The sequence below is a fragment of the Trichoplax adhaerens genome, genomic scaffold (assembly GCF_000150275.1).
Source record: "Trichoplax adhaerens TRIADscaffold_7 genomic scaffold, whole genome shotgun sequence".
Taxonomy (NCBI): domain Eukaryota; kingdom Metazoa; phylum Placozoa; class Uniplacotomia; order Trichoplacea; family Trichoplacidae; genus Trichoplax; species Trichoplax adhaerens.
Window position 1 is genome coordinate 5,741,683 of NW_002060949.1, and position 15,904 is coordinate 5,757,586.

The 15,904-nt window shown below is 32.1% G+C and overlaps 2 protein-coding genes across 2 annotated transcripts; one reads left to right on the forward strand and one right to left on the reverse strand.

Annotated features, from left to right (window-relative positions):
- On the forward strand, positions 1-11,087 carry TRIADDRAFT_58432 (uncharacterized protein; the record flags this gene model as incomplete). The annotated part of the gene is made up of 33 exons (XM_002114170.1): positions 1-132; positions 1,202-1,274; positions 1,544-1,624; positions 2,693-2,727; positions 3,369-3,395; positions 3,873-3,947; positions 4,024-4,082; positions 4,556-4,595; positions 4,792-4,845; positions 4,953-5,038; positions 5,205-5,280; positions 5,523-5,606; positions 5,728-5,828; positions 5,898-5,967; positions 6,050-6,097; positions 6,189-6,237; positions 6,334-6,382; positions 6,449-6,518; positions 6,611-6,652; positions 6,723-6,795; positions 6,927-7,060; positions 7,167-7,255; positions 7,328-7,415; positions 7,506-7,598; positions 7,744-7,829; positions 7,915-8,098; positions 8,196-8,267; positions 8,338-8,424; positions 8,582-8,805; positions 8,908-8,969; positions 9,068-9,201; positions 9,353-9,475; positions 10,989-11,087. The coding sequence occupies 33 exons, from the start codon at positions 1-3 to the stop codon at positions 11,085-11,087; spliced, it is 2,799 nt and encodes a 932-aa protein (XP_002114206.1).
- Positions 11,088-11,810: 723 nt separating this feature from the next.
- On the reverse strand, positions 11,811-13,657 carry TRIADDRAFT_27641 (uncharacterized protein; the record flags this gene model as incomplete). Its single annotated transcript, XM_002114486.1, has 2 exons — positions 11,811-12,288; positions 13,230-13,657. The coding sequence occupies 2 exons, from the start codon at positions 13,655-13,657 to the stop codon at positions 11,811-11,813; spliced, it is 906 nt and encodes a 301-aa protein (XP_002114522.1).
- Positions 13,658-15,904: the final 2,247 nt, after the last annotated feature.

Consider the following 15,904-nt stretch of genomic DNA (forward strand, 5'->3'; position numbering starts at 1 on the left):
ATGGTTGATCGAGCAATCATTCATAAATTCATTGATGATGTCCGACGCGATTTAGACAAGACGACCGTTTCCGACTTCGATTTCGATAGCAAGTTGCCTGGTTATCGCTATGTGGTTGGAGGAATTGAGGAGGTCAGTCCATCACGATCTATTTCTTGTTGTTGATTTCTTCTATTGTACACGTAGTTAAGCCATGGCTACCCATGCACTTTGCTGATGATGCTTGTCACAAAGAGAGATCAATGTCCTAGGCAAGAGTAGGTTGGGTATACAGTAGATGCGATAGTAGACAATATCATCCATACTACCGTATACTATGGGCAAATGTTGTGTCCAGTGGTAAGCGATAAAGCACTTTCTTCACTATATATCGTTGTGGAGGGTATCCAATCCTGGCTACAGCTACTTGTTACGAGCCTTAACCCAACCGTATATCCATATTAGCCAGTAGACAGTCAATGCAAGAGGAGGAAAGTGTCACAATTCAACATTGCAAATCAATCTATTCTCATCCGATCGTCATCATTGACTGACTGTATTCATACGTTCCTCGTCATGACAGTCAATGGCCAAATTTCCAAATGCAGATCTCAACTTACCATGTTGCGCATCCGCTTTCTGTATGATAATTCTGCTGATACTCCAGCGGCTATGTTATCGATAGTAAATAGATACTCGATTGGTTCATGAGACCATTTGCTGGACTACAACATTTTTTAAAGTATTCATTCTATGCATCAAAGTCGATGTTGATGAAACACTAATCCATTCTCAGTCCAACGTATTAAAATGCGATTAAACAAATGGAATACGTTATTAACCGAATACTACATGATCTGTTTTTGAAACAATTGATATCATATCTTCTAGTAAATGCTTGCTCCTGTATACTCGTTAATTGACGGTTTGATCAAGCATACCTTTGCTGATTCTCGCCTATAGTACTAATTCAAAAATTGGCATAGAGTGTAAACGCTGAGATTTTCGTAATAGACTCGTTTACACTATTTTGTTACATTTAATCCTTTCCCTATTGTTTGTCGCTATATTGTATACGCATGGACTGTACACATACACAGATAGACTATAGATATAGATCATAGCCATGTCAAAAGGTGCACAATAAGCTTTACTTCGCCTCTTTTTTTTTTGCTGGGGTGTTTCTTCTAACTAAGCAGTTGATTAAACCTTATCATTCCAGAGTTTGGAACTTGATCAAATTAACTTGCAAAAACTAAAAAAGTATTGCAAAAGTCTGGTGTCGAATATAACAGGTAATGAATAAATTGAAATCATTTTAACCAAATAAGTATGCATTCATATTGATAGAATCAATACTAGAGTCAAATTGTGCAGGCCATCCAATTTTGAATACATATGTACTAGGTCATGCAATTTCAAGCTAGATTCTCTTACGTTGCAATAGGTTGAATAGAGTACAGTAAAGTATTAATACTTATGTAAATAAGCGATGGAAAGAGCTTTTTCTTATATCATACGTTATTGATAGATTTTTTCTTGCCTGTCTTATTTGCATACTTAGATTATTCAGCAGGACAATTACAGCTTGCCGATTATCTGGATAAACTAGGATCGCAGACTATATCGAAAGAAGCTGAAATGGGTTCGTATTGATAGCAAAACAACGTAACAAATTTGAACATAGGTTATTCAGTAGTGACAGTGAATAGGCTACTAATTACGTGATATGACAACACGATTATTTTACACGGTATAGTAATACAGTAAGTTTTCCTTGCAGTATTATGAAAGGTGGTAGTTTGTTAATTTGATAAAGACAATATTAGGATTTCTTTTTCCTCCTTGCAGAAAACAAACTGCTCGATATAAAAATTCGATAAAAAAGCAGCCGTTTGCATTGTGTTTTGTTACTCATTGTTCTATATTGATTAAAGCCTTTCACAATAGCCAATATTTTGCAACGTCTATTAACTTTGTCGATTTTATTGCAAAGTAAATGATTTATCCACAACTGATCATCATATATGCGATTGTAACTTAAGTACTTATACTCATATATCATATTTATACAACATTGCGCCGTGAATACGAGTAAACTGTTATCGTTACTTATACCCAGCACTTATACCCGTTACTAATACCAGTTACTTATATCCAGCAGTTACCATGATCATCAAAAGATATCGCTAATAACAGATTGCACTATAGTACTATTTAGTCATCCCCATTGAACGCATAAGGGAAAAATATACTTTTAAAATATTTAAAATCGCTTGATAGCAATTCAATATGCTTGTACGTTCAAATTCGTGACTATAAAGAACATATGAGAGCAATCCCATGTGCACAATGCAGTCATTTACATCTCCTTAAGATGTTATGGAACAATTTACTTTTATATGAATATCTACGCATAATAGTAGTACATGCAAATGAATAGTATTGCATTTGTATTTACAGTATCTTTTGTTAAACTGTAACAATTGATATTAGCATTATTACGCTCTATTTATTAAGGCTTTTTTAGAGCTGACTAACCGACAAAACCTTAAAATATTTACGTAATTAGTGTCAGTCATTTATATATATATATATATCACTTCAATATTCCTGAGCCTGTTATAAAACAGAAGAAATCTATTGTTAAGTTAATAAATACCCTAACACAATATCTTTCCATTGTTATAATGCCTTCCGGTTTTCTATGCAGGTGCTGCCTTTATCAATTTTGCAAAACTTCAAAAGGTTAGATTAATATTTCGCTTATGCATTACTTAATGAATGGAAACGATGCAAATTAAAATATAAAACATTTCGACTTATATACGTGCACCTAGAAACATAATTCATTCTAATCTTTAGCTAGAGAACCATACTTTGTCAATATAAGGTACATGTACTGATCCAAAAATTCACAGTGCTGTTAAAATATTCTAATAGATTTTGAATTGTTCCGTACACTTACATTTTCAACTCTATTACCGTGTACTTCAGTCACTCATTTAGATGAAGAGTATTTAACGCATTTGAAGATCGTATCGCACGGTCATTTACCTTTTTTCACTATTCGACATTTGAGCTGATCTTAAAGATCAGGGATGTCATCAATCGCAGTGATATTAATATCTATAACAGAATATTTCCATACGGCAATTGAAGTTAGATTTGAGTACATTTTAATAATGTTACCTCGCAAAATGAGCTTTTTTGTGAGTGTAAGCCTCACGTTCTTTCAAGCTAGTTGTATCAGTAAAAAAGTAGTTAATTATTAATGTTACACAGATATCTGAAATTTTCCGAGTTAATCAAGTCATCAACTTACTTATCTCATGATTGCGCACCATAGCTTCGGGCTTACGGCGAGTTCTCTTTCTTGCTTTTTTTAGGAGCTAGCAGCTTTATCGAAACGTCTAGTAAGTTATTAATGGTGATAATTGGAAAAGATTGATTGCTGAAGTAATTGAGGTGTAAAGCGTACTACAGATTTTCCTACTATTCTTATATTCCCTTCCACCTTCAGTAGTTAAGTTAGTGGGTGCAGTGTTGATAGCGATATCGATATCGATTATTACTGAAGTACTGTGGCACGTATTATCCTATGCCGTGCGATATAACTTAATGCATTTTAGATAATAATCAGCAATGTGGTAGTAACAATGCGTTAAAATCGTTATATTACTAATATTCAAGATTATGCATGATTTTATCTTGTCTATAGTCAACAGCTCATATTATAAATAATTAATAAACGAGCTGTAAATTTGCCTTTAGCTCTTCAATTTTACTACGTATGGTACAATAGCCTGCAATCTGTGTTACATGATTTTTATTATTTTTATCTAAGTAACACGTCAAGGTTTTCAAGCCAATTAAAAAAATCACTTTATTAGGTCCATAGTCACTCCAATTTAGCCTCATTGCAAAATGATGGTCACGCCAAAAGTGGCGGAAAGAACTCTAAGTTGGTACGCACGGTATAGTATGAATTAAATGTAAGACATTAATAAATCATTAAAGATGAGAATGTTCTTTGTGTAAAAGGAATTGAAAAAGGCCGTAGAAGCCATCGAGAAGTTGATTAAGGATTACGATTCAAAAAGGTAGATGGTGCATGATTAAAAACAATATCTAAAGCAGTAATTTATTAACCATAGTTTGCAAAACGTCTTCGTTTCTATCTGGAATATCTTATTGCAACAAAATGCCATTATATTATCACTGTATGCATATAGTGGATGATCTATTTAGTAAAAGTTATATATTTACTGCTTAGTTAATAACACTGTAACTGTTGTGATACAGTATTACAACCCTATAACTTCACGGAAAATAACAATTAATAATGACGCTATTAGATATTAGACTATTGCATAGTATAGTTTGCCATGGTACATTAAGATCGTTTAACTGCATAGAATGATACCACTTATAGATTAAAGAAATATACCAGAATGTTAGCTTTATGATAATACGCTTTATTTGTTAAGTGACGCTTACTGGACAATGTAGGGTAAATATATTCCCTATTATTTAGCTAATATTTCATCATTTGATACTTTCCTCGGTATTTTAGAAATGAAAGACGAAAACTCGATAGTGATCGCCAGCACGAGGTAGGCGTTTCGATGCAAAGAATGAATCATACTGCGAAGCATTCAAATTTGTTTTCTGTTCAATATCATCATAAATTGACTTGTCTTAGTTAAATTATAACATACTTTGTAGCATCATGATATAATTGTGATGTATGCTGTAATAACGAAATATGCAATGCTACAAAACTTTTTTTAATTTTTACACCTGGTGTAGTCCGCTGAATCTGATTCTGACTCAAAGCGTCACCTGCAAATGCAACTTTGCGACGTAAGTTGAGACTTTGGTAATTTTATCTATTAATATTTTAATGTTGTATTACAAAAATCCTAACTTAAGTTTTATTAATCTAAGTACAAATTTATTTCCCTATCTAGTATTTCATAAAAGTGAACGATGCAAAATTGAAACAAAGGATAGAATTTGTCCAACGTTTAGTTGACTATTACCACTCTCAAGTTAGGTTAGATTTTCTTCGAAAATTTTATTAAATCTATTTAAAACTATTTTTACTGTACGACTACTACAAATATGCACTTTAGTAGATAGCTATATACAGTTTCCACTATCGATCAGTAAACAACAAAGCAGCAAAATCAGCAATTGAATTATTTCTTCCTTTAATCTAGCTATTTTCAGGAAGGGTTTGCAATGTTAGAAGGCTTTAAACCCTATATTCAAGAATTAACTAAAGAATTAGCTACGGTAAATATCTGGTATACTATTGATTCCATAATTCTTGCTATATTGCATATTGAACGTCATTAATTCAGCAACAAAATTGTACTGATAAGTATATTACATAACTTCTCTGTTTTCAATTATTTCATTATGCACCTATTCCGGCAAAGTTATCATAATTTAACATCGTAGAAATACCCTTACTATAAATTATTATTTTACACTAGTATCTACATTGAGTAAATATAGCGTTTATTTTTTTATAGGTAAAAGGCAAACAAGACGAAATTAGATCGCATTTAACCGGTCTAAATGCTACGTTGAAACAATCGAAGACATGTTCGGAGCAGGTTTACACTTAAAAAATAAATTTAAAGCTAGATAGAGAAATAACTTAATCAGATTACTCCAGATCTAGATCGTATCTGTGTACTTTTTAGTTCTAAAACGAACTTTTTTTAAATGACGTAGAGCAATACGAATGTATCGGGATATAGTTTACATGGCTATCGGGGAGACAAAACATTTGGCTACGAAAAATCTGGGTATCTTTACAAAAAAAGCGAGAAAGGGTAAATTCGGTGTAAACGATCTCAGATTTCAGCTCAACGTAAGAATCACTGTAAAAATTGATATTTTAGGATAAGAAAAACTTGGCATAAACGATACTGTGCCATAAAAAACGGATATATGACTATATCAACAGCAGCGGTTGGAAAAATTTTTAGTTATTACAAAAACATTTTTCTAGCAAATCATACACAGTAATAGTCGATCGATTTTATTTTCTTAGACTAGTCCTCCAAAGACAACATTAAATTTACTCACGTGTCAAGCAAAGGTAAATGAGAGAATCACCACTCTTAACAAGCTTATTGGTGATTTCTTGTATCAACGTAAAAAATTCATTTTATGATCACTTTATTTACCAGGATTGCAGAGATCAAGATGCTAAGAAATGGAATTTCATGATATTTTCTAGTATGTAACATCTAGTAAATATACTTTGCATGTTCCTTTTTAAGCTTCATGCAGATTGTATACAATAAATCTAATTTTTTAAAATATGAAACGCAGGTAGTGGTACTATAACCTTCCAAGCTGAAGATGAATCAGAGTTAAATCAGTAGGTTATTAATAATTAATCATTCTGTCCTTTCGATTTCTGAGTATTGCTTATGAATGAATGCAGATGGATATCGGTAGTAGCTAACAGCAGAGAACAGGCACTAAATCAAGCTTTTGATAAGACCTATAATTCCGTAAGTGTAGTAATTAAGTATTATATCGTTGAAAATCGATTAGATTTACAATTTAACCACTGTTAAATCGATATCGTTGGTTGAAATTTCAGGAGACGATTATTGATAAAAGAAGTTCTAACGCCGTTAAAGAGGTAATTAAGATGGGAGAGTAAAGTTGATGTTGTAACTGCAGCTAATAGTTTATTTATCATTGATTGATAGCTTACAGACAGTATCTTATTTGATATCAAATTACGGAAGGGAAATAATCTATGTTGTGATTGTAATAGTAAAGGTAAGTTATAAGAATCTTAACAATCTTTGTATTGTGATACAGTATTAGTAATGGAAATATTAATGAATGTAGAAATAATATCCTTTACTATCGTAAATTCGAATAACAAAATGTACGTAAATTAATAACAGATCCGACTTGGCTTTCCACTAATCTTGGAATTCTATTATGCATCGAATGCTCTGGAATACATCGACAATTAGGCGTTCAGTACTCACGGATAAGATCTTTAACTCTTGACAATATTGTAACATCAGAATTACTGGTAGAGTTGAAATAATAATTTAACAGCTATGCTTTTATCTGTATTTGCTACATGTTCGTAATTGATAACTGTGGACATTAACCTGAAGGAAATTATATAATTACAGTTGGCAAGGACTATAGGAAACTACAGTTTTAATGAAGTTTTTGAAGCGTCCCTATCGCCCGAAGATAAATTGCAGTCGCCTAGCCAAATGTAAGATTTTATGCATATAATAAAACCGCTCGATTTTCAATATTGCCAATCTTCGCAATTTGACAACATTAGGGATGAAAGACAAAAATTCATAGAAGCAAAGTACATTGCCAAAAGGTTTATCTTACGAAAATATACTTCCGAAGAATATCTAATTAAAGTATGAGCAAAACAAACAAATCAATTTCATGTTTTGTAAATGAGTAGTTATGGAGTATTTCAACAGGCCATTCTACATAAAACCTGATAGGGAATGGAATCTGCAATCGAGATGTCTAATATTGAAGGACTTTTGCAAACGTTTGTTGAAGATGCCAATTTTACTGGCCCGCTACCAAATTACGTGAGTACTCCTTATTCTATACCATGGGTATAGTCATAAGTATAGTTACACTATACATGGCATCATCATATCTGTGAATCTGTGATATTGTTGAGTTCATATAAACAGAATAAGTCCATGGCATTTATCTTATATTTAACTATAGAATGATGGAAGAAATGCGTTACATCACGCAATTAACCGGGATTGTTCGTTATCGCTACACATAATTGACTTTCTTGCCAAAAATAGGTACTGATATGGTATTTTATTTATACTATCAATTTTATAGTTTAAGCGATTGTCTTATATATTCTTTTTCCTGTTATCTTAATAGTAAAGATATTAGTTACCAAATGATGAATGGCGATACGGCACTTCATATTGCTGCAAGAAGTGATCAATCAGAATGCATTAAGTTACTAGCTAAAGGTGGAATAAATCCTAACATTACAAATAACAAAAAAGAAACTGCTCTTGATTTGGCTAAATCGAGATCGTGTAATAAATGTGTTGATTTGGTACGGTAAACATGTTCTCTCTTTTCCAGTATTATTTTAGAATCGTATTAAGATTTAATTTCATAATTTTAAATCTTTAATGTATTGCAATCAATAGTTAGAAAGTATAATGAACAACCAATTAAGCTCTTGCGATCAAATTCATGTAGAAGATTGGGGCATAATGGCTGTAAGTTTGCTTGTTTACTTTCAAGATCGTTGTTCGTTTTTGCTTCTACAACAATTGAGCGTGTTTTTAGGGCGAGGAATCGATATATGTTCATTTACCAGCCCAGGAAGATTTTAGTGACGACGAGTTAGATGACGCCCGATACTTAGAAACGAAGGTATTTCTTATTGCTTCCCTAATATTATAATCTATAGTTCACCACTGAGTATTGCTTGACTATATCATTCGTTCGCGAATAGTATTGATAGTGCTTTGAGTTATTCACGTTACTATGTATTGTCATCTTGTTATTAATGCTTTCTTGTAATGCATAGCAAAAATCGGAATGCATCGCACCGAAAGATATCAGTCTTGATTTATCATATCGTTATCGTTCTGGATCTCATCGAAGTGATCATAGCGGTCGAGTAGATCATCGAAGATCCTTAAGCTTTGATGAAAGTCTAGATAAGAAACACACCGCAGTTAACAGATATACTAATTCGATAGTGGACAATAATAAGAGATCTTCTTACTATGACGGTATCCTCTCAGATAGGTAGTTAAATGGATGCTTATTTTTACTAAATTGAGTTTTACGTTTAGAAGGCAGAATTTATAATATTTAAAGCAGATAAAATTTTACTTATTTTTGTATTAGTTCCCGGATGTCGAACATAAGAAGTCATAGTAATCCTTATCATAACTCAGCCAACCGTCAATGTAAGTTAATTATAGATCTTTACGTGCTTATATTTCAAGATCAAAGTCGTTTCAGGATTAGACTTAAATACCTAAATATGCTTGTGTACATATTTTAGCATTATATTTCATGAAACCCGCTGGTGATAATATCTACGAAAATGAAACAAGCAGCAACACCTTGCCAAACTTAGCTTCGCAGAGTGGCGAAAAGTATAGTAATCCTTCTGATCTTTTACCTGGTACTTTAGCTGTGAGTAATAATAAACAATTAGCTTATGTGTTAGAAAAAATTTTTAAATATCATTCTGAGACAGTAACTTGACAAGAATTGTCAATTGAGATTTATAAAGAAATCTTGTATTATGCAACTAAGTTGAGTTCATAATATATTGCATTTATAGAGAAAAGGAAGGCAAATTCGTGTTAAGGCACTTTATGATTGTGAAGCTGACAATGAAGATGAACTGTCATTTCAAGAGAATGAGATTATTATCGTAACTAGTGATTCAGATCCGGATTGGTGGGTAAGGACGCTAGTACTACTGTAAAAGCTTGAAATGTGGTAAATTTACTTACTGTGCGATTTATCATGCTAATTCTCTGCTTTTTATTTCATGCATAATAAGTGTGGCTACATTGAAGATGATTGTACTAGGATAGGAATGTTTCCAGTTGTATTTGTTGAAAAGCTGCAATCAATTTAGAGGATCGATCCTGACTAAGTTTATTCGGATACAGTAACCATGATACTTCTGCTTACAATTGCTTTTGATTTTTATCCTGTATTCGGCCTATCTTATCATTTATTTCTTAATTCGACCTTGAATATTTCCTTTTAAATGTTCTAGTTTGCATTAATGAGCATTTCGCAATTTACAATATATATCATTGTTAATGAAGTTAAAATGATTAATTTGCTTTTGGATGCTAGAGATCTGAAATGAAAGTAATACAGTCTTAATTGTATTACGGCATTTATAGATTTGCATCGTGTATATTACGACAATAATTACGAGTATACTTGGTAAAAGATGACGTTTTTACCGCATACATGTACTGCAATTGCTCAAATTATGCAGTTTTAACAACATCCCTTCCTGTTATGCAAAGATAGGTTGGATTTGAAATTACTTCAGTGAATATAGTAAATCCTATGATCTTTAAATTTTATGGTACAGTATTGGTATTAAAGTTTTAATGCACATGATTTTGTTTGCAAATTACGTTTAAAAGAGGAAATTCTCTTTAAGAGTGTTAATAATATATTGTATAAAATTTGTCTATCATTTTATCATCTATTTAATTGTTCCATTGACTTATATGCCAAATAAGTAGTTACGAATTGTATGATTTTAAACGTTACAAGTTTAATTCACCTCTGAATTTTTTTTGTAAATCCTGCATACTACTATTATATACATATATATATATATATATATATAATCAATTTATTCAATTCCAGCTTAACCATGTCTGAGTCTCTATGATAATATTATTATAATATCATGTGAAAATATTATTTTGAACGATATCTAAGTCTCCTTTTTAAACTAAAAGTTCGCAACTTCTTGCTGTTTCAAATAAACACTTTGAAATTGTTTTTTGACCTATCTGTTATCTAATATATGAAATTCCCTGATTGAGAGCATGCTTAAAATTTGTACGGCAATAAATTGTAGGCCTTGAATTACTGGTGGTTGCTCCTAACTTTTACCTTGTACCTGCAAATTAGTATCCGACTATTGGATTTGCAGTAAGAGTATAATTAAAACTAGAAATATACTCTTGAGTGTGGCATACATAATCTAGAATACATTTTTTGCGTTATACGATAAGCTACTTATAAAGGAGCACCAGTATTTGACTCGGCAATGATCGGTAACATTTTAAAAGTATTTGGATACAGTTATGCCATAGTACAGTACAGTAAAGAAATCTGTTTAACACTTCAGCTTCATTATCTAATCAATTAATGATAAGGCACGCTATATTTACTTGTATATGCAATACTACATTGTCAAATTTTTATTTCTTTAGAGCAGATATTTAGCACGCGTCATTCTTGATTTATCTCTTACTAAAAATCGTATCAAGTACAATTTTTACAATTTTACATGTAGTAGCTGCAGACATTAAATAAGCAAAGTTAACAAAAGTGAAAATAAAAAAAAGTACGCTTATCCATAATTGAAAGAGGATAATGCTATCATACTATATTTTGGATGTATGATAGTAAATCTCCCGTGTAGCATATAAGATAATATATCAAAACACGAATGAAAAATACCATCACATACTACTGTTACATCACAGCTGCCAACTCAGATTATCCTAAACGGAGTATAAATCAAATTCTATCCAATAAACGATACTGTACTAAGTGGACAAATAAGCAACTTATACATCTTATACGTAGGAAAATTCAATCAGCACTCTCTCTCTATATATACATCTATTGAGAATATGAGTTATCATTTAAGAATGTAGATGTTGTCATCTATTTAATGACTCTTGAATCAAGTAATAAAGATGCAAAGCTCAATACTGAATACAGTATACAAGTAAAATACACATTTGTTAATGTTTTTGATATTATCCAAAAAACTATAAATTAGTATCAAAACTGTAAGACTTGTCTACAGATTTTTTGAAAGAGAAGTCGAATCTGATATGTGAACTACAATATAAGAAATTGCAAAAATTAATCAAGATTTCTATATATAATATAATCTGCAACAGCTATATGACTATGAAAAATAGCAAGCATGGAACTTCGAGGAAAAAATTAGAATAACCGTATAGATCGTGTTTGCAACATCCTAGAGAGTTCTAACTATTTAGTTACAGGCACGACAAAATCTATGGATGATACAAAGTATTATCATCGTCACTCATTAATGAATCAGGAACTGTTTGATCAGATCCTTTCCTGTCAATGAGATTTATGGGTGTGTAAAATGTAAAGCTCTTAGCATACAACCATGGATGTTGTAAGATAGCTTCTGCTGTTAATCGTTGCTCAGGCTGGAGCCGTAGCAAAGCTTTAATCAAACATTTCGATTTCGCGGAGATAGTATCTGGTAAATCATAAGTGCAGTTACGAATTTTTTCAAATAGCTTATTCGGATCGGTATCTTGGAAGGGATATTTACCAACAACCATTGTGTAAAACATGACGCCTAAACTCCAAATATCAGCACTTTTACTAGAATAATAGCCTCCAGGTTGCAGCATTTCCGGTGCGACATAAGCTGGGCATCGATGTTTGATTGATGGCTTATCGTTTGGGTCAACAAGTATACAACCATCTTCTAAACCATCGATGACGATAGTATCCCTATGTTAAGAAAGATTAACGGAAGTGTTCAATATATACTTAATTACACAATATTATTGTTAATTATGTGATTATCTACAATACGAGTTAAGTCGTACGGATTAAATGATTGAACGTATATACATCGATTTTATCATTCATACTTGAAATTAAATGTATGTATAGAAGTATAAATTATTACGGGAAAAAATTGTGTACTCAAGCTATTACAAAGCAGAACGAAATTAATACAAGAATTAATTATTGCACGTAGCTGTTCCAATTCACGAAGACTTTACAATTACATTGGCACACTGAAGGTATAGTATAAATTTTTAAATTGATCACCATAATGGATACATCCTTCGGACAATCAATGAGAAAATATGTACTGTACAAATTCAGAGATATAACATAAAGATAGAGCCATTGGATTCACACCCGATGATAATCACAATAACTACGACATACGGACATTAAAGTAAATATCACCGACAGTCATCTTTGATCCATTCAGCTAACTCTCCATAAAATTTGAATTATTATTCTATAAAAATTTTCAAATAACTGAACTAATAAAGTCCTACATGAAACAAATTGTTATAAAATAGCATTGATTAGGTAGCTACAGTATGTTATACGTATGTCTACTGGTCTAAATACACTACTATCTCATGTCAAATTATATAAGGGGCAATCTGGCGTTTTGATTATCATTACTGTTTGGAATCTTGTATTCGAAATCATGATTACTGTACCAATGTGATGTGTACCAGTAAAAGAGATGAATAATGGTATTACAGAGCAAGTGTATGTGTCTTAATCTAATGGTCTGTACGCTTAGTATACAGTATACTGCATTGTTATTTTTTAGTTCATTTAATTTAGTCGTGATTATACTTGCAGTCGTGTTCAAAAAGTTAGTTGCTAACCATTTACAGTATGCGTCACATTGTAAATACCTATTAGTATCCATAAAAAGGAATTTTCGTAGCTTTAAATCGTTCAATATAATGCCATGTTTATGGCAATGAGCAACAACTTGAACAATTTGACGAAAGATAGAAAGGCAATCCTCTTCGTTAATACAACCATTTTTGCGAATATAGGAATAAAGATCGTCGCAATGGCGATCATAAAAGAGATAAGCGTATCTTCTACCAAGTACAACTTGTACAATGCGATTGATACTCGGATGAGCAGGTAACTGATCAAGGAGTATCATGTACTGATGAAATTGTTCAATCGATAATATTTTACAATTATATTCCACACCAAGATGGGCATCGATAGCACGAATAGAAGTATCAGTATCGCCGCCATTATGACGAGAGTTTGAACGATTTGGAAAGAGTAAGTATTGACCAACCTTGAAAATATTGTCCGTCATATCGGCAACTCCATAAGTTTGATTTTCGTCCATAATACACGTCTTAATATTTTATACTGTATTAATAACATATATTTTTTTTAATCTCTTTCTTGATAAAGCCTATCTATGTAGATATTTACAGTAATCTCGATATCTTGTTTGTTAAATATGAAACAAATGCTGAATATTTTAAAATGATTAAATGGGATTGCTAACAAACAGGATGGTTGAAGTGGGCTGTTTGATGAGCGTCGAGCGTCAAATGATAGCCGTCAGACTTTACACTTACTATTTATAAGATTGATAAAATTAAAATATTGTATAATAAAAATTTTGAAGACAAAAACAATACAACAGAGGATATTGCTTGAAGAAAAATGGCTATTCTATATATTGTTTTAATAAGGCACTAAAGTTACGTTATTGTAGCTAGATGAAATAGTTAATTTGATGGATTGTGGGTGTTGACGATGGAGAAGCTGATCCAATAAAAGCAAAGCGAATGAACTGATTTCCTGACGCAATCAAGGAAAATTTCGGCCCTATTATAAAATACCGTAATATGAAAGATAATTTAAATTAGTACATCTAGAAAGAATATGTTTTAGTAGGTTAATAATTATGGAGATTTAATTACTTGTACCGCGCTATAACATTTCAATATCACAACCATACATTGTATGGATTGTATGATATGAAGAGAAAATGAAAAAAAATTGTTACTTTCTCTTGACTTAATTTTTACTATACTGTAGAAAGGACTGCAATTTAATTTCATCAAAAATTATCAAGTATTTCGATCTTATTCAGGATAAAAAAATAAGATCCAAGATAAACCCTATTCAATAACTTGGATACAATATCGATGTCTAAAATATGCAATATCAAGGATGATTAGACTAACCGGCAAAAATATAGAGAAGAATCCAATCCAAACTCTAAGCTAGTAATGGAAATGGTTTAATCCCAATTGTTTTACTGTCCTGTACTGTCGCGGCTGAAGATGATGTTTTTTATTACTATTATTATTGTCCGGCAATAAATTGAATTTGGATCAACGTTGTACTAACTCAGTCTTTATTTATACTGTATATATATATATATATACATCGATGATCTTTTCCATCAGTTTGTAAATCTATTCGCATTCAGGTAAGAGTTTAAGTGTAGAGATTGTATGGTCGAAGTTGCGATGAAAGGTTATGTTGTTGTATATATATATATCGACTGAATGTACTACAGTATAGCACGGTAATGACTCCGATCGTGTTCCACGAAGTATGAGTAAGTAGAATAAGATTTTAAATCTATACACGTATACACAGTATTTTTTTCAATTCTTAATATGTAATAATAGCTATAGTTAATGGTGCAAGAGAAGATGTTACAATCTTTAATTTCGCCTTATCTTGAGTCTACCACCACCACTACACTGTATCCACGATGAAGAAAGTTACAAGCGTAATGTTGAATTTCCAGTCTGAATAACGTCAAGTATAATCCAATGGGGATGGAACCGAAAATAGTAGGAGAAAAAAAAAGTGATGTAATCTTGAATGGTAGTAAAGTTGTTGTCGTCTACAAGAGCGTACAGTCGTCAATTTGCAACTGGAAACTCTCCACTTTTGGTATCAAGGTGATTTGAAGTCGTGAAATAGGGTAGCTAAAGTCAACTGTGAGAGGGAGAAAAAGTAATTTCACCTAATCTCGAACGAAGAGATGCGCCTATGTCGAGACTACTTGAAGAAATGATATTGAATCAAGCTCCAACACTGCTATAATCGTTCGATTTCAATTGAATTTTTTTTTTTCTCTTTAGCTTGCCCAATAGGATAGAGGAGACTAATTGGAGTTGCAATGAATTGTCTGCAATATTTTACTTTGTGCAATGCAAGCTAGTATCCATATTTGGATAGTGTATTTGGAATGAAGATTTCCTTTCCTGATTGAATGTTGGAATAATAATCCCCTCCAGTGATAATAATACAATTTGTCTGGTTGGTATTCTACCGTCTCTTGCAGCCAGCAATCGATCATTCAAATCAAGGCCACAACCACTGGAAAGAGTCAATGTATTCCACAGGCCAATGGAGGAAATTGAATTTTTTTTTTTTGGGGGGGGGGGTTTCACTAAGCGTTGGCCAATTTTTCACTGAAGGTTGGAAAAAATGTTCACTGTGAAATGGACATGGTGGCTTGACTTGACGATTTTGCTGACGCTAAAAAAGAAAACTCTCATTGAAATTCAATGCTGTCGACAAGTTT